We start from the raw sequence: 19347 nt of genomic DNA, 5'->3' as shown, positions 1-19347 counted from the left end.
CAGATGAAAAAACCCACCCCCGAACCCCAAACCCATTTATTTATCCCTATTCAATTCCATCTAATTAGATTTAGCCCAGTGTTCTATCTTCTCTCCTGGCTCTGTTATCCAATACTCTGTTAGCCACCCCTCCGAGCTCTGTGTCATCTGTAGAGTTGATAAGCACATCAGTTGTTTCTTCATCCAAGTCACTGATAAAATGATGAACAGCACAGGGCCCAGACTGAGCCCCAGGGCACTCCAGCAGAGCCTGCCCTCTGGGGCCAGGGGCCTTAGCAGAAGCTAAAATGACTTTTGGCAAAGAGATGTGTGTGTGTGTGTATGTGTGCACGGGCACGTGTGTGCATGCTAGATGGGAGATTTCCTCTGCCTGTCTTCAGTCTTTCAACCAGGGCCGGATTCCAAGAAAATGTATGGGTTGGATGAGATGGCCACTGAGGTGCCTTCCAACTATCAAATTCTGTGATTCTGGGAAAATCTAATCCAGTCTGATGGGCATCCTGGCATTGTTGGTGTGTTTAATAAGAAGGCAGCAGCTCCCAATCCCCTTTGATTACCTCTCAGTCCTAACAAGCCAGGAGTCCTACAGCTGATGGGGAGGCTTTCCTATCCATTCTCTATAAGGGGCCTCACCTCATTTTAGGCCTACAAGAGGGGAAGGGGTGGAAATATGGCAAAACCCATCTGAGCCTGCCTTCTCTGCAGTGCAAGGCAGAGTGCAGACAGTAGCAGACACCGCCATAGGCTCACAAGTCCAGCCGGTATTCCCAAAGATGAGATAACAGGTGATATGGAACCAATCAAGGGTGAGACTTTGGCAACTTCTCTAGGGGGCCTCCAATGCCCAATGAGAAAGGGGTGAGGTTTGAGGAAGAAGGGATGGAGACGGTAGAGACCAGGGTGGGAAAATCTCAACATCTTGGTGTTAGAGAGAGAAGAGAGAAGGAGAGAGAAAGAGACAGAGAAAGACAGAGAGAGACATAGACAGAGAGAGGGAGAGACAGAGAGAGAGAGAGAGAGAGAGGAGAGACTGTCATAACTGCCCTTGGATTTCTCAAGAATCACCCGGTGCTAAAATCAGGGACACTCAGAAAGTGGTTGCCCTAGGTGTGGCTTGAAATCTTCCCAGCCGCTTGTGGAAAGGAATGCTGTCCCCTAGGTCTGAGCCAGGGAGGGGGCAGCAGCCAGCCCCACTCACTCTGTTAGCATCCCCACACTGCCAATGGACACAGTTCTCATTGACTTGCTTACTTTCCCACTTACTTTGAGGAGAAGCCTCAGCTCAGGGCATGGAAGAAAAAGAAGTCAGGATCTCTATCCCTTACCCCAACTTGGAAAATCAAAGGAGCACTGAATTTGGAGTTAGGAGGGCCCTTGGAGATTACCCCATCTCATCATTCCATGTTACAAGGAGGAAAAGGAAGCCTAGGATGGTGATATGACTTCCAAGGCCACAGAGGTGGTAAGGATGGGGGGAGGACTTTGGACCCAGGTTTGGTCATGGTGTCACAACACAATGAGTTGCTCCCTGGGGCTCCTTGGGGAGTCCTAGGTCCCCAGACTCCACAGACAGGAAGACAGCTTTCCCCAATATTTCTTGAGAAGGGAAGAGCTGTCCTGAAGGCGGTTAGGAAGCACTGGATTTTGAGCCACAGAATTTGGGTTCAAATCCAGAGTTTGCCTCTTACTGCCTACAGGAGCTTTTGGGTCAATCACCGAACTTTCTTGGGCCTCTATTCCTTCCCCTGTAAAATGTGGGAGTTGACCTAGATGACCTCTCAGGCCCCTTCCAGCTATAACTCTGTGATGTTTCTATCTGAGTCACCCCAGAGCAGCACCCAAATCTCCCTGGGCATATGGAAAGGCAGCCCTGTGGTGGCTGCCAGGGACAGTGACATCTGCCTCCGGGGCAGGGCACTTGGCTACATCCAGCTTCATGCTAGGGCAGTGGAGGGGAGAAGGCTTTAAAACACCCCAGAGAAACTGGGGTCACCTGATGTTACTGTCAGCCCAGCCTCCAGGCCGGCCAGGTGCTGTTCTCTCAATGGCACCAGTGCCCAGGTAGGCTCTACCAGCTTTGTCTCTTTCACAGTACATCCCTATACTAATTAGGCTCATTTGATGTTATAATATGTGCCATTCACTGGGAAACAGGCCAAAAGAAAGCATGTCTTTCACAATTTCACAGTGTTTCACATTATATTTATTCTACCACAGGACAGGCAAATCAGGGGATCCTAACTGTACAGGTCACTTCAACTTCCTGGGCATCAGTTTCTCTATCTGTCCAACTGGAATAATGACACTCAGGGAGGGAAAGTACTTTCTAAACCATGAAGCACTGTAGTAATGGGACTGATTTATTCCCATTGAAATGATGCTTATGGAATCTTAGACCTGAAAGGGCCCTTCAGGACAATATGACCCACCCAACTCATTTTGCAGAGGAGGAAAATGAGACCTGGAAGAGACTTTGGAGGTCATATGGTCCAACCCCCTCATTTGACAGATAAGAAATTGAGACCCAAAGTGGTGAAGAGATTGCTCATGGTCATAGCTGAGCTGAAATATGAATCCAGGGGCTCTTTCCATCACCAGCACTGGACGCTGGATGGATCAGACTATATTTATGACTCTGTGTGTTGCATTCAGGGGGAGCTCAGTTAGTGCTGCTCCCCCAAAATGGGGACAGTAAGAATAAGTAGTACCTGGCACGTAGGAAACATTTAGTAAAATGCTTGTGGATTGACCAAGAGCTAAGGGCTTCCGAAGTGGAAAAAAGCTCAAAATGAGGAAAGGGAAATGCTCTGGGCTGAGGGTCCAACTCTGGGAAGAGGCAGGGGAGCTTCCAGGGTCACCCTGCCCTGCCCCCAGCCCAGGCTCTCCATCCTCCCCACCCCAGGAGTCGCTCTCTGGGGCTCCTGCACTCCATTTTTGGGGGTAAGCATTCCAGCTGGGAAACCCCTTTTCTATGTGGTTCAGTTACCCCTTGGGGGGCAAGGGGTCAGGCCAGGCTGGGGGCAGGAACACTGGCTTTCTGCACAACTCGCTGGAAAATAACGCCCACATAGCGCAACCAGGAAACAAAAGCAAAGGAAAGAGGACAAAACGGAACCAAAGACAGAATTTTCTTTAGGGGGTAAAACAAAGTAACAGTTTGGTTAAAAAAAAAACCAACATAAGAGAAAACGGACAGAAAAGAAGAAATAAAGGAACAGAAGAAACCAAACACTCAGAAGGCGTCTTGAACCCAACGGATCAAATCAACGGAAGTGGCATGCAGAGAAGAGTGTGACATTCTCCCATCATGCATCAGGCCCAGTGGCCCAAACGCCAAGTTACCATGACGACGTAGAGTGCAAAAATTCAGCAACGACATTACCAACGGGATGCAGAAAGGCGCTCACAATGCAGGGCGTCGCGGGTAGTGACCCGCCCGGCAGGCCGGGCGCATCGGAAACATTTTCTCTTGCTTTTTCGCTCTTATTTAAAATTTTTAATTGATTGATTTGATTGATTGATTTTTGGTTTGTTTGTTTGTCTTAAGAATGTAAAAATGTGGGTAGAGAACGTAAAAAAGAAAAAAACACACCAACCTTCTCGTAGCTCTGAGGGATGTTAAGGGGGTTTGATGCGGAACACAATGACATGAGGAGAAGAGAAAAAATAAGGGGAAACACAGAGAGAGTAAAAGAGGCCTTCCCAAGGCTGTTAGCTGCAACCGTTCTTTGCTTGTTCTCGAAAATAAAAAAAAAAAACTTCCAAAGTAAAAAAAAGCCAAACAGCTTCTGCGATTTGCCCCTGACACCGACTCTATCTCTACCTTGGTGGTTTTGTCTTTTGACATTTTCAAGTGTCCAAGCTCCAGGCCTAGGCCTGGGAAGGCGACAGGATTTAGCTGCCACCACTAGCCCCGGCCTCCCTTGCCCCTGGTCCCCAGAGGGGGAGGAGCCAAGGGGGTACCTGGGGAGCTGAGGAGACAAGGCCCTGGAGGTCCAATGCCTCCCTTTGGCCACCCCCACCCACTCCCCCCAGCATCCCTCCCCTGCCCACTCCACTGACCATCCCCCCACCAATTCCCAGCCCACCCCCCCTACCCCCTGCCTGCCTCTTGGGGCTGCTGCTTGATTGTTTGGGAGGGTGGTGGGGCAGTCTCTGGAGACCTTAGAACTTACAAAGCTTCACCCAAGCATTTACAGAGAGACAGAAGGTTAGGGAGGGCTGCCCACCAATCACTGGTGATGAGCATGGGGGAAACTCACCGTGGGCACCTTGGTGGCTATTTTAGGTGTCTTGGGAGGGATGCTTTGTCTGGTTGTATCCAAAGCTTTGGAGCTACCCAGCCCCCCTTTTCCTGTCACTGGCCTAAGCCCCCTCCCCACACTGGCCACCTAGTCAAATGTATGTATGGAGGGGACCAGGTAGAGAGGAGACAGTCTGTGGTGTGACTGGAGGAGAGGGGGAGTGTTTTTTTGTCTATAATCTCAGGATGAGGCTTTGAGAGGTGAGAAGTGGGGAAGAGATTCCTTCTCAATCCATCAATTTATTTTAGAATTTATGCAGCTGGAAGTAACTATTAGAAGTCACTTTGGCCAGTTTCCTCAGTTTAGTGGTAGACTTGAGAGTCAAACCCAGGTCTTTGGATTCCAGATTCTTTGGAATAGAGAGGATCTGATACCTTCATTCTCTCATTGTGGAGGATTATGGAAACTCAGAATTCCACTGGGCCACCTAACTCTCTTGTTTTACATTTGGGGAAACTGAGGCTCAGAGAAGGCAGAGACTTGTTCAACATCAACAAGTCAGTGGTAATGCCAGGATTTGAATCCAAAGAGAATCTACAGCCTAGGTTCTTTCCTAGGTTATAAGAGGCTGTCCCCTGTCTCTGCCTTGCTATCATTAGGCACACAGAGAGAAGAGGGGGAAATAGGTAGATTAAAAAAAAAAGTGGCTCCATATTTTTCCAAATCCAACTGCTGCTTGATCATTCTCCTTCCCCAAGGGTGTTTACAGGAACCAGAAGCAGCCTGGAATCATAGTCCAAGCCTGGGGATGTAGACTGGCCTTGTGGAAGCCCTTCTCTTGATATGGGAGGAATGAGCGAGAAGTCATTTTTTTAAAGAAAGAGTATCGAGATCCCTAGGGGGATCACCAAGGGTCTGAACATATGGCATGAGTCAGACAGGGAAGGGGACATGAGCCACTGAGGGCAGCCTGGGGTGGGGCTGGGCAGAGATGTTGGCCACCAGGATGGGGCACGTAGAGCCAGGACAGACTGTGGACAAGCAGAACTCGGTAAACTTTCCTGGGGTTTCTCTGGGTAACAGCTAATGAGTAAAAAAAAGGCCAGGGGCAGGGATAGCTTTAGGTACAGGCAGACTGGGTGGGTATGGCTTCAGAGCTATTTCTCTTCCATCCTTATGACACTTGAAATGCCACCATTAGGCCTTCCTCTTGGTAAGCTTAAGATTTTATCACTAGGTGAAAATACACATTCTGGGTAGGTGGGCACGCACTATGCTCTCATCAGTCACTAATGCCTTAGTATAACTGAGTTTCTGTCTTTTTCTTCTCACCCCCTCAGTTCCCCCAACCCTGGACAGTAGGCTTGGCTAGCAGGGAGCCCAATGCCTATATCTGGGTCTAGCCCTGGGAGCAGCAGTGGGGTAGGGGGAGGATCAGCTTCACCCTAACTCCCAAGCTAACTTGAGAGGGAGCCACATCTCCCCCTGGCAGTGGTTCTCCTGGGGCCCAGGGTGGGAGTGGACAGGGTTAGAGGTGGAGGAGGGGAGGCCCAGAAAGCAAAGCCAGCCCAGACAATGAGGGGGGTGGGGTGGGGAGAGCTTGCAGCACAATACACCATGGGAAGCTGACTAAGGAGCACGGGTGGGGGGGGTAGAGACCTGCGGGCTCCCCCTGCCCTGCAGGCCCAAGGCAGATCACTCCCACCCTGACCCCTGCCAAGCTCCTGGGGGCAAGCTGAGGGCCTCCTGCTCCTGGCTTCTCTCCCAGAGTCCCCCCCTGGCTGGGCTGGGCTGGGCTGGGCTAGGCGAGGGGCAGCCTCTTCCTCATTCAGGGGATGGCTAAATTTGCTGGCTCCAGATTAAGAAGGGCTCACTATGCCCCATACGCTCTCCCTCTATATGACCCGAGTCCACTGCTCTCAGGCCCCAGACCTGGTCTAGCTAAGGGATCTTCCACAGCCCTAGTACCTTCAGGGAACCCTGCCTGGGGGACAGGTGGACCTTGCCAAGGGTCAGAGCTGGCAGCAGAGGCCAGAACCTTTCCGTCAGTTCATGTTAATAAGAGCTGGAGCTTGACTAGGGGATACCAAGGCCCAGACAGGTAAAGCAGCTTGCCCAAGGTCACTGGGGGAGTGGCCAATAGGGTTGGGACTGTAGCTGGCTGGTGGGAAGGGCTCTTAGAGAAGCCCTGATACCACCCACCTAGTCACTTTACATCACTTAGAGGAGGAACCTGATGCGCAGGGAGCCTATGTCTCAGGGTCGTGCCTCTCCGTGTCCCCCTCTCTTCCTGATGCTCAGCGTTCCCAACAACATCTACCTACCCTGGTGCCTGTTACCTTGCCTCTGTCTCTTTCCATTCCCAGCCCCAACCCTCAGATCTCTTGCTCGGGTCTGCGGGAGCCGGGGAGAACCCGGAGGGTACAGGGTGAGGGGAGTGGGGAAGAGGCTGTGCCCTGAGTTTCGGGACGACGCGCTCCCTACCTCTCACGTAAAGGTTAGCGGGGGATGAGTAGCGCACTCCCGCGCTGTTGCTGGCCACACACTCATATTTTCCTTGGTCCGTTTCCTCGCTGCTCTCGATCTGCAGGGCACCTGCGGGGAGAGTAGGGGATGGGGTGGGAAGAGAAGGACCAGAGGGAGTCAGTCCCCAAGGCTAGCGGCCACTCCAACTCTGGACCTCCCTGAGGCTGGCCTTCAGCTTGGCCCAGGCCTCCACAGCACGTGAGTTAACACTTCCGCGTTAGTTAACACTAACCAAACACCTTGTCCGTTTTACCTGCCGTGGGACGACACCCGACCTCCCAGTTAGCTACAACGGTCCTCCAAACCTCCTCTTAGCCTGCAATATTTTCTTTTGTACCTCTCTGATGTACTCATCAAAGGTGTCTGACTACATGAGGAAGACCTGCACTAGACTGGAGGGGTGGGCCATTGCCATAGGACATTTCCTACGGCCTTCCTTCTGGGGAGGCCGATGGGCTGAGCACAAGGAGTTTAGAGATGAGAAAACAGGCTCCCCAAGGTTACAGACAGCAATCAGAGGAACTTTAGAAGGTGACTGCTGCACATCATGGAGCATTCCCTTTAATCTCTTTATACTGATTCTGCATGTTTAAACATGTCCTTGGGTTCCCTTTTAGAATATGATATTGGTCCTTGGGAGCAGGGATTATTTCAGTCTTTGTGCCTGTACCCCAGCACTGATCAGGGTACCTGGAAACCAGTAGGTGGTTAATCCATGCTTGATGATTTAGTAATCTGTTTTGGGAAGGGGAGGAATTTTGTCTCCCAGATTATAAGCTCCTTGAAGGCAGGACCTATGCCCTAACAAAGTTTCATATCACTCTCAGTGCCTAGCAGTGTTCTGCACACAGCTGGGGCTTAAATCTAGCAGTGTTCTGCACACAGCAGGTGCTTAATCTAGTAGTGTTCTGCACACAGTAGGAGCTTAATCTGTAGAGTTCTGCACACAGCAGGTGCTTAATCTGCAGTGTTCTGCACACTAGGTCTGTGTGTAGAATATAGTAGGTCTGCTGTATTTACTGCCTTCTAGCATTGTCTCATTTTGCTGCTGTCCTTTGCTGTGGCGGAGCCCTGTCTCCCCAGCCAGATCTGAAGATGCCCAGGGCCTGTCCTCAGGCCTGTCCTCTCGGCTCTTTGTGGGGAGTGGCAGAGGGAACAGCGGGCTGAGTACACTGCCCACAGAAGGTAAGCAGTGAGTGGCCCTGAAGTGCTGGCTAGACCAACCAGATGCTGACACACTACAGTCCTGGGCTGGGCAGCAGGTGTCCCTGGGGACAGAGTGAGTTGACCCAGGGTGGAAGCTGGGGATGGCTCATCCACACTGGCTCTCAGGGTACTCAGGAAGCAGGGGCAGCAAGGTTTGGATTCTGTGCTCCTGCACTGGCTGACCCTGGCCTGTAATGGCTAATTTCCAGAGCAAAGAAAAAAAACTAGCAGATTTTATTCCTGCTTCTGTTTTCAAGGTGAACCAATGGTTTGTTTGATATTGGTCTGCTTGGATGAGGCTGTGCCACCCATGTGTCTGAATTTCATAGACCATAATTAAATCCACCTGTGCCTAGGAAGGAGCTGATGAAAGTGTGCAAGAATTTCCACAAGTGTGTTTGAATGTCACACACCTTCACTTAGAGGGCACCAAGAGAAAATAAAAATGGATCTGAGTTTCACAAGCAGGAGTTTGAAAAATATTTGTAATAATGGGCTGGCCTGACAAGAAGGCTAATTGGGCAGCTGCTGAGGATGCTGGGAAGGTTCCTCCTGCTCCCAAAATATTTCTCACAAAAGTGTGAAACAGCTCCATTGGTTGCTTACGTCTTCTTAGGCCTTTAAAAAAAGTGCAGATACTGTTGCTAGCTTCTTGGAGAGCATACACATTATGCCTGAGTGTGGACGGGCTCACTGAGTTGTACCTAAGGAAGGGTGGTGGGGCCAGGTTTCAGCATTTTACTGAATGTAGGTCTGGGCTTTCTTACAGTGACTATGGTGAAAGCCCAGAAGGACCTAATATGTTTGAATTCATCTAGTTTCTCAGGCTTGGAGCCTTAGGGCTGTCTCTGACTCTACCAAATCTTCAGGATCTGGCAGACCTACTGGTCCCACTATAGGATGGACCCTCATCATTACCCAACTGGACTATGCCAACACACTCTAAACAGCCTCCACTCTCAGCTCGTTCTAATCCATCCTTCAGTGCACAGCCAAATTGGTCTGTATCATGCATAGGTCTGGTCATAGTCTTCTGTCTGCATTCAAGCCCCCCACAATGTGGGGGTGTTCTGCTGCTCTCCTCCTCTGTAACTTGGTTCAGAAACCCCTGTGGCTGGAATGTCCTTTTTGGTCCTGTTCAATTTAAATCCCAAATGAAATGGCCACCTTCCTCCTCAATCTGCTATGGCACAGTGCTGTGCCCCTGTCTGACGCACCTGTAACAAATGTATCTCACCCTTCACTGGACTGTGACTTCCTTGGACTGTCCAAGAGAACTGCTCAGCTTCACATCTCCACAGCCTGGTACAGCACATGCTTGATAAAGGTTTTATTGAAAAAAATGGAATCTGTCCTAAGGACCCGTTAATTAATTGTTCTGCCTGCTGAGGCCGTGGATGGGAAGGATCTGTGTCTGGCCAGGTAGGGGCCTAACATACATTCCACGGGCTGTCTGCCGCTTCTGTTCCTAGATCTCAGACTGACAAGTGTCTATTACAGACAGAGGCTTGCTTCTTCTGGTGGAGACATGGCCTAAACAGTTTGGGTCTAGACATCCTACATTTCTATAGTGCTTCAGACTTTTCACCTTCAGAAGGGGAAACCAAAGCTCAGAGATGGGAGGAACCTAGCCCCAGGCTGCAGAGCAGGGACTGGTCCCTGGTCTGCAGTTCTCAGAGGCTTGAGTGCTTGAGGCCAGGTGGAAGAAAGGGCCTATCTCAAATCTGATCTCCATTCAGGTTGCTCTGTGGAAAATTTCTTCTTGTTCCCACTGATGCCTCCTGTTCCCCTAACTTCTTTCTTGAGAAAATTTCATGAGAAACTTGAGAGCCCAGGACCCTTTCCTTTGCCTTCTCCTCCTATACCAGCCCCAGAAATCTAAGCCCCTGACCACATTTCCGCTAGACTGGGCACATGGTTCTGCCCTTCAAGTCTGAGTGCCCCGGTGGGCACCATGAGACCTTGGAGAACTGCCTCATTTTATAGACACCGTCCAGCCTCAGGCCCCGGAGAAAGTTTCATTTTCTTCTTAGCATTGCCAGCACCCAGTAGGGTGCCGGCCATATAGGGAGCCCCTACGTGATTACTTAATTAATTGAATTAAAAGGCAAGATTCAAACACAAGTTCCCTGACTCCAAATCCAGTGCCCTCCAGCAGCCTACAGCACATGCACCTTCCCCCACTAAGGACAGGTTTTCAGGACTCAGCTAATTCTGGGCTGGGTCTGAGGAGCATGGGTGAGATAAGCTGCCATGTTGGTCTGCCTGGGTGACTTCGAATCTGCTCCTCCCGGCACTGCATCACACTGCATCAGCCACAGGATGGCACAGCCCAGTTCTGTTCCCTCCCTAAGGCTGAGGACAGACTGTGTGTGTGGATGAGTGTGTGAAGGTGGGGGGCTGGGGGAAGGGGAACAGAGAAGCTGCAGCTATATTCAGTGCCTGCCTTTCTCTACTCAAAGGCCACTCCATCTCTGTGGGGGAATCTGGGAGCAGATGCGTAAGTGGCCTTTGAAGCTGCGTATAGTTTGTTTGACCATTTGGGACTGATGCCCAGAACTGTGACTCATGGGGGAGCTTTAGGGACCAGCTAGTCCACACCCCTCATTTTCTGAATGGCTAAAACTGAGATCTACAGAGAAGGGACCTGTCGTGTGTGTGTGTTGGGGGAGTATGCTACAGAGGAAGCCAGGACTAGAACTTAGACCACTTGACTCTCAGGACTGAGGGGTATGTGTGGATGCGAAATGGGGAACTGTCCCTTCTCTAACCACTAGATCATTAGAGGAAGTAGATCTGGAGGGGACCTGATCCCTCTTTCTCTTAGCTGAGGAAACACAGGTCTGGAAGGGAGTTGATCATCCAGGCTCACTGACAATAGCCCATACCACGTTACCCACAGGTGGGTGGCCCCCTGTGCCCCTTTTCTGAGGCTGGGTCATCTGCAGACTTAGAGGAAAGACCTGAGAAGTAATTCCCAGCCCCGGCGAACCCAGACACACAAAGACCAACATTGAAACAGAGACAAAGAGCGCAGACACAAGAGGAAAGGCCGGGGGAGGGATGGGAAAGAGGGGTGTGGCATGTGGGAGGTGGGGGAGCCAGCTAACGGCTGCCCTAGCTCAAGCTGGAACCCTGGACAGGAGGCAGGAGGCTGGGGGCTGAGGAGTGTGTGGAGGGAGGAGCCAGAGAGGAGGGGCAGGTGGGTGGGTGAGTGAGTGGGTGGCTGGGTGAGTGAGTGAGTGAGTGGGTGAGTGGGGAAGCCTCTTACCTCGGATCGGAGTACTTTCTGTAAGGGAAGCAAAGAGAGTCAAGTGAAAAACAGAAACATCTGGCCAGCCAGCGGAAAAGCGACCCCATGGAAGAGAAGAAAGCTGTTCAATCTGCATCTCTCTCTGGGCAACTGAAAGTCTACCCAGCCTCCAAGGCCTAGCCTGGGGCCTATATCCACCAGGAACCTAGTCCTCCCTGGTGTCTGCCTTCGGTGAACTGGAAGTTCCTCAGTCTTGTCCTGCCATCTCCCACTGCCACATGTTTTCCCCAGGCAGTCCCCAGGACCTGTGCACTCTCATCTCTGCCTATCGAAATCTTTCCCTTCCCTTAAGACCCAGGGCTAGCACAGCCTCCTTCATGCGGTTTTTAGTAATCTCTCTCTCCTCAAATTTTCCTAGACATTTTGTCTGTCTTTTCTTTGCCCCCAACACACTCCCTGGCACCATAATTATTTGTGTATTTGTCAAGTTCCTTCACTAGGTCTACAGGATTTTGAGCGGAAAGGGGCCATAGAGCTCACGTGGTGAGAGGATGACATGGGGTTCCAGATGTAGAGTTGGAAGGGACCATGAAGGTCAGATAGTCCAATTCTCTCATTTTACAGATGAGGAAACTGAGGCTCAGATTAAGAGGCCTGCCCAAGATGGCATAGGTGCTGGTGGCAGAAGCAGTCTTTAGACTCAGGTCTCCTAACTCCAAATCCAACACTACTTTCTTTTTCCATGGTGTCCCTCATTCAACAGATGAGGAAACCAAAGTCTAGGTCACCCAAGTGACCTGGGACAAGTACCAGAGCCTATGGTCTTTCTTGTACATCCATCCCTCTGTTTCCCTGGTAGACTGCTCCTGGCAGGGAGGGCCTCTGACGCTTTTCATCTTGGGAGTCGCCAGTGCCAAGCTCAGGACACAGAACATAGTAGGCGCTTAACAGATTGCTGACCACATGGGACTGTTAAAAATGGAACTGAATTCCAACACAACCTGGTTCCTGTTTCTCCACCTGGATGAGTTCCCTACATGTCTCTCCTGAGAAGGCAAGGACTGGGAGGTCTTCTCCCATAATGCCTGCATGTGCACCCTGGGGACGTGTCAAGTTGGAGCTGAACAGGATTGTAGAGGTCATTGACTCCAGCTGTCCCATTTTACAGAGGAGAAGAGTGAGACCCATAGAGGGGAAGGGACTTGGTCAGAGTGAGAGATAGTCAGTGGCTGGGCTAGTACTTGAACCCTGGACCCCCGATCTAAATCCAGGGCTGTTTCTGCCCTTTGTACTATGTGTGAACCACCCTGCTGCTACAGCTGCTCCTGACAGACTTGCCTGCTCTGTTTAGTACTACCAGAGACTGTCTCCTCATTAGCTAACAGAAGAATGGAGAGTGGGGAGGGAAGGAGGGTTGGGGTACCCTCTGCAAACAAGCTTATGGGTTGGGGCTTTGCCACTGGTACCAGTTCTGCCTTTTTCCTACTCTGGGAAATGAACCTGGAGGGAGGAAGGATGCACACAATGGAATTATATTGCTGAAGCATCTTTCCCTCCACAGCCCCCTTCTGCTCCCCTTGGAAGAGGAAGCATCCATTTTGTGGATGAGGAAAATTGAGTCCCAGAGAGGAAAGTGACTTGTCTAAGGTCACACAGTCACTAAGTAGAGGACTAAGTAAGGTCAGATTGCTGACTCGGGGAAGTATCTTTCTAAGCAGGCTCTTAGACAACTGGACAGCGGGGAATGGTGGAACAGGGATTTGGGCTGCTCTTATAAAGGAGCTGAACTGCTTGGGAAGGCTTGCTGCCTGGCTCTCGGGTACTGCCGATAGCCTACACCATGTTATGCAGGAGCCATTTCCCCTCTCCGTCCTCATCATGCTCCTAGGGCACTGGCAGCGGCAGCCCTCTGTGGGCTGGCCCATGTGTTCCTTAAAACCCCTTTATTCCCGCCCACCACAAACTCAAGACATGGGTGGGGAGATGCCGGCCGGCAGAGGGGGTGGGCTGAGCCGCTGCCTATGCTGGTCAGGCACCCCTCATTCTCTTGGGACTGGCAAGTGGGGAGGTGAGGGCATTTAGGCACTGGTTAGAGTCAGCTTGGGAAGGGTTGTTAGGAAACTTGGTTAGACGAGGAACAGATGGAGGGTGGGTGGTCAGGAGCTCACTCCCTCCAGGTTAATGAAGCTCAGGGATTAGCTTTTGGGCTAGGGATTACACTCAAGAGATGAGGGCAGGGTTCACAAGGACAGTCTGGGGGCAGGGTATGGATTGGGCAAGGGGGAGGGTCTGGGGAAGGAGAAGGAACAGGTTGGAGACCCACCAAGGGGAAGCGACACAGTCTTTGGGGGGGGGACTCCTTTTAGCTCCACAAGAGAAAAGGAGAAGAGCCCAAACCAGCCAAGGGAGAGACAGACACCTTTGTTGAGTCAGATGGGATGTCAGGCAGGGGTAGAGGGACTGTGGTGAAAGAGGGAGGGAGCAGGGGACAGAGACCTGCCTCTTCTGGAGATCTCCAATATTACGCTCCCTTCCCTTAAGAGTAAGCCAATCATTCTACAACCATGGGAGCTGGAGGAGGGGAACAAAGGCAGGTGTCCTTGGGGCGAGAGGAAGGAGACTGGAGTTTCAGCCTAACCCTACTGATTGTTAAAACCACGAGACACCTTGGAAATCAGCATCCTCATGTGAAAGATGAAGGAACTGACTTGTCCAAGGTTGCAGAGCTGTGATTAAACCCAAACCTTTTGACGTGGCCAAATCTATTGCTTTTCCCCCTGTTCTACTCTGCCTTGGCTGGGGGGCGGGGGGGGAGATAGACTGGGAAAGAACTTTTCTTCAAGGGGCTGGTCTCCTATAAGACATCCTCCCCTTTATTTTCTTCTTCCATCAGAGGTTGAGTGATGCCAGGGAGCCGAGAGGAGCTCGGTTTGGGGTCTGCTCTCAGGGATTCATTTGCCAAAATCGGGCTTAAGGCCCAGAGTTCTGCATCAAGGACTGTCCTTCCTGAGCGACGGATGCCAGCAATGGATGGTGGAAACCAGCCTGCCTTGGCCTCTTCTCCATCACCAATGCCACCTGGGGCCCCACTGCCAGGGACCTGGGGAGGAACAGAATGTAGGGGAAGGGGAAGCCCAGTGCACTGCAGGTTAAGCAGAGCCTGGGGGATGCACAAGGCAGAGAGCCTGTCTCTATAGTAACCAGAGAACACATATCAGTACCTTTTTTTGTGTATGTATCGCTCTCCCAGGGGGATGTGGAAGGAAGAGGGGCAGAGGCAGGGGGAAGTGAATGTCTCAGCCTCACAATGTCAAAGCAGAAAGTACCCTCAGAGATTCCCCTTATATAACAGACAGGGAAAATGAGGCTCAGAGAGAAGTCACGCAGAGAGTCAGCAGGAGGTGAGATTGGAAGGAGGTGAGGTTTTCAGGTCAGAAATCTTTAGATTCAAGGAATACTATAAGTCTAAGGAGTTTTTGCAATCAATCCCACCCCTTCATTTTACACACAGGGAAACTGAGGCCCAGAGAAAGTGACAGGATTTATCCAAGGTTATATAATAATTCAATGAAAAGGCTGGGTCTAGAATCCAGCTCTCCAGGGCACTTTAATCTTGAGTGAAAAGGCTCTCAAAGACATCTTTCTTCTCTTGCTTTCTGGATTAATTGAAGTCCTCAAGGGGGTTGTTGGTCTAGGGTCTGAGCCAGGTTGACCCCTCTCCCCCATTGACTGTCAGGAGTTCCAATTCCTTTGTTACAGATTCATTCCTTTGGTATTTGGAAAACTTTTCAGTGCCCAAGAGTCTCCCATTAAAACAGAAATCCTCCTTGGGTAGAGGTAAAGTGGGATGTGGGATTAGTTGAAAGCAAGATGCTAGGCCTCAGGGGCGGTAAGTAGAAGGATAGAGGTTTTTGTTTTTTTTTGCTGGATTTTGTTGGATCAAGCACATCACACAATTGCAGAATATTAGAGCTGAAAGGGATGTGAAATATCCAGTCAAATCCCCTCAATTTTGATTCCATTTTGCAGATGAGGAAACTGAAGCCCAGAGAGGGGAAAGGACTCACCTAAAGTCACACAGTCAGTATGCAGTGAGGCTGGGATTAGGTCCCTTCACTTCAAGACCAATTGTTTTTTCCACTCCAACATTCATTAGTCATAAATAATTTCTCTCTCTTGAGTGGCGCCATGATACTCCCCACCCCCTTTCTCCCTCTAGGGCCCAGATCATAGCTGTGAACCATTGTGTGAGACAGCATGGAGTGACAGAAAGGATGTTAGCCTTGGAGACAGGAGACGTGAATTTGAGGCCTAGATCTGACACTTCCTAGTCACAGCACAGTGGGCAAGTCACTTCCTTTCTATGAGCCTCAGCTTTCCCCATCTGTAAAATGGGGCCAACAACGCTGGCACTGTCTACCTCCCAGGGCCATCACACTTTGTAAGTTTTCAAACAAAAGACCTACTCCTAAAGCTCTTCCACTTATGTCTTCTCATGTGTGACAGTGTCCAGGGGGTCACTGAAGGCCCTGCTGAAGGACTGTGATCTCTGACACAAGCTGCAGTGGTAGGGTTGGGGGGAGGGTTGTCATCCTGGAAAAGTCGAGAGAAGCTTATCACCTGGCTGGCCATTGCATTAAATACAAGGGAAAGCGGGCTCTGTTTGTACTGGTTGGGGGGTGCCCATGCCAAGCAATGCCAGCCCCTCCCAGTATTTTTAGATGTGAAATTCTTCCCTGCCTCCTTTCTTCCCCAGGGGCAGGGATGAGAGACAAAGGCTGCCCTTTCTTGCCCCAAAAGGCTGCCACCCCCAGTCTCCTTTCTCCTTCCTTCTCCTTTTTCTGAGGCTCTGGCCTTTGGTGCCCCCGAGGACAGGTCGTTCTGAGGGAGAGAGGGCTCCTGGTGAGAGGGGTTAGTAAACATGCTGTGTCTAAAGCTGTTAGGGTGGTCATTAGTTCTGGGGTCAGGAAGGACGTTAGCTGTTTAACTTGCTTGATCAAACAGACTTACCAAAGGTCTCTGAATGTTTCAAATAGTGAATCAGAAAAGAAAACATGAATTTGTTAAGTGGGTTATTCAGACAGTAGCAACCCCTAAGTGTGATGGCTTTTCTGGTCTTGGGTCCGACTCATAGAAGAGGAGACAAAAAGTGCACTGGGCCTGATACCCCTCCCTACCTCCCCCGGGTAGTACCCTTGTCTCTGGAAACTGTCAGACCGTTGAGGACACCAGCTCTAGGGGAGGACTTTCTGTAGAAAGTCTGTTTTCCCCAAATTGGGGGGGGGTCATGTTTGAAGAGCATGAAGCTGGGTCTGATTTTGAGGGGAGGACAATGAGTAGATGCCACCAACAAGGCAGGTCCCAGCAGCTTCATTTGCTAGGTTAGGACATCTCTAAAGACAGAAACTCAGAAAGTAATTCTTCTTGTGGCTCACATGCCTGCCCAATAAGAGAGATACCCTTGGGCCTGGCCTCATCTCATCTCCCGATTCCTCTGGGTAGCTCTCTTCTTGATTTCAGGGAATTCCAAGGAGACTTCTGCTTTGAGGTCCAGAATAGGGGAAAGGACACTAAAGAAACCTAGCTCCTCCCATCTGATCAGCCAGGGGGGAAGGATCTGGGAGCAACACGAAAGTTTCAGTATTCTCTGATCACAGCTTAACAGGTGAGGTTTTGAGAGGGAGACTGAGAAAGAAGAGAGCCAGACGAGGCACGTGTGTGTTCACGTGGGAAGTTTCATATTTCTAAACTGGACAACATTAGGAACGGGGGAGGATTCTGTCAGTAGCTGTTTGGAAAGAAAAATACACAGCACAGAGACATATATGTATATGTGTGCATGCACACAAGCCAGTCCTGTGGCCACATATATGCCAATAGCTGTGTGTGTAGCCATACACAGGTGTACTGAGACAGGGACCACAATGTGGCCACCCAGATACCCTTACGTGTGTGTACAGCCACATCTGTGCGCCTGTGAGGTGGGAACAGGCAGGTGTGCAAGGATCTGTATGCACAGATACATGCATGAAGTAATACTTGGGGAACTCACGAGAAAGAAAACAGCTACAAACACGAAGACATATATAAGCAACACTACACCCGACAAGCACGTGATCTGGTGGACAGATGGACGAACAGATGGGGGGAGACAAACAGAGCCCAGTGCCAGGCACTGAGCAGACACACGCAGCTGTCAGGGGAGTGGTTCTTGTTGGATGACCCTGAGGGCCACTGGAGAGGCCAAAAGCCGAGGCCTGGCCTCACCTGAGGGAGGGCTGAGGCTGCAGAGGGACCAGCTGGGCTTTCCATTCCCTCTCCGCAAAGGCCCAGGATGCCCCAAACCTGAGGCCTGCCCCCACTAGGCCAGGCGTACATGGAAACCTCTTGCTTGTAGCTAGAGGGGTTAGAGGGAAGACCGAGACATTCCCCTCCCCTTCAGAATGCAAGGATCACAGGCTGTGGCTGGCTTTTAGTTCAGAGGCAAAAAGTCGTTCTTGCCTGGGCATTTCTCTGAGGGCCACCTTGCCCAGTACAGCACTGTCTTCCCTGTGTGACACCCTGTGCCCCACGCCTCCCCCTGCCCCTTTCTCTGCCCAAATCCTTACCTGATCTCAGCTGTTTTATCCTGCCATTGCTGGTGCTTGGGTCCACTGGCAGGAAGTCTTTGAACCAAGTGATTTCAGGGTCTGGGTTTCCACTGGCTGCGCAGAGCATGGTGGCAGTCCTTGTACGCTCTACCACCTTCAGCTGGGGGCCCATGTCAATGTTGGGAAAGCCAGGGGGCAGCTGGTCCTCTGTGGAGAGAGCAGGTCCATTGGTGGTGGGTGTTTGGGGCAGTGGTCAATAGGACCCTTCTATGTGTGGCTCCAACACACACCAAATTCACCCTGTTTTTTGCCCTTCCCTTTGTCTGTTCCACGGGTCTAGGGGAAAGAGCCCTGGATTGAGAGACGCCGGGTTCAAGGGCCTGCTCTCCACTGACTGACTGTGGGGATCAGCTCAGTCATCTACCTTTACTTGCAGTTCCCTCTGGCTGTGAATATGAACTTGCAAGGACTAATGGGGTTAAAACAGCCAGGAGTCAGGTGACCAGGGTTCTAGGCCTGATTCTGAAACTAACTGTCTGGGTCATTGGGTAGTCATTGATGCTCTTTGGGCCCCAGACTCCTTATCTGTTAAAAGGGGTTCATCTGTGGCCCACCAGCCTTCCCAGGAGTGCAGTGAGGACTGAATGAGACAACAGACATGAATATAGGGGACGAGGGAGGGCTCCCCCTGGGGCTGGTGGCCTCAATCAGCTGTCAGGAGCCTCTGGAAAGTAATTCTGAGCAGGCAATGAGGTGGGACCACTGACTGCTGGGCTGCTGCCATTCAGAGCTTTCCAAACTGTGTCAATAGGCGCAGTGGCCTAATTCAGAGGGCCAGGAGTATGTGTGCAGGGAGGGGGGAGAGGGAGCTGGGGCCTGCATCTAGAGAGGGGACAGGGAGGCAGCCCAGGTCAGTGCACTGGGGGAGGCAGGAGAGACCCGCCTGGGGCCTGGGGCTGGCCTAAACAAGCCTCTTCTCCTCTCTTTCCTCATCTGTAAAATGAGGATGCTAGGCTAGCCATAACATTTTGTCCTATTTCCCAAGGGACCTTCTAACTGTGACATTCCATAGTATAAGCTCCCCCCTAACTCTGACATCAGATGTTCTAAGGGTCCTCCCAGCTCTGACATTCTGTGATTCTTTTTACCTTTTCTTCTATCTTTCCATTCTACCCATCCCTCACCCCACCACCGTTCCCCCATTAAATCCCAGGCTGCTCCCACTGGAGCACTGTCTTTGACACAGCCTGAGGGGCCTCCCAGACAGCTGAGACCCCTGATGAACAGAAATCCTCCTAGGAAGGAATTGTACTAAGGGGGTCGGAACACTCATTATCAACAGCCACTGCCATGGCTGACAGAGGTATTGCCAGGCCATTTGGAGGAGGGGGGGGGAGAGACAGAGAGAGAGAGACAGACAGACAGACAGACAGTCAGAGAAAGAGAGACAGAGAGAAGAGACAGAGGAGAGAGACAGAGACAGAGGAGAGAGAAAGGGAGAGAGAGAGAGAGAGAGAGAGAGAGAGAG

The 19347-nt window shown here is 51.1% G+C and overlaps 1 protein-coding gene across 8 annotated transcripts in view; it reads right to left on the bottom strand.

The window, feature by feature from the left end:
• Window positions 1–19347, bottom strand: part of PTPRS (protein tyrosine phosphatase receptor type S) — a 234154-nt gene that overhangs the window by 77061 nt on the left and 137746 nt on the right. For all 8 annotated transcript variants that reach the window (XM_069086753.1, XM_069086751.1, XM_069086756.1 and 5 more), the window contains exons 5-6: window positions 17838–18026; window positions 6729–6839 (exon numbers count right to left, since the gene is read on the bottom strand). In XM_069086753.1, coding sequence (XP_068942854.1) covers window positions 6729–6839; window positions 17838–18026 — 300 coding nt within the window. The remainder of the gene's footprint in view (window positions 1–6728; window positions 6840–17837; window positions 18027–19347) is intronic.

The sequence above is a fragment of the Petaurus breviceps genome, unplaced genomic scaffold, assembly GCF_028583685.1.
Source record: "Petaurus breviceps papuanus isolate PSGF00001 unplaced genomic scaffold, PetGlider_PUasm1.0 180, whole genome shotgun sequence".
Taxonomy (NCBI): Eukaryota; Metazoa; Chordata; class Mammalia; order Diprotodontia; family Petauridae; genus Petaurus; species Petaurus breviceps.
The sequence above is the reverse complement of the archived record's forward strand: the minus strand, read 5'-3'. Positions and strand labels throughout refer to the sequence as shown.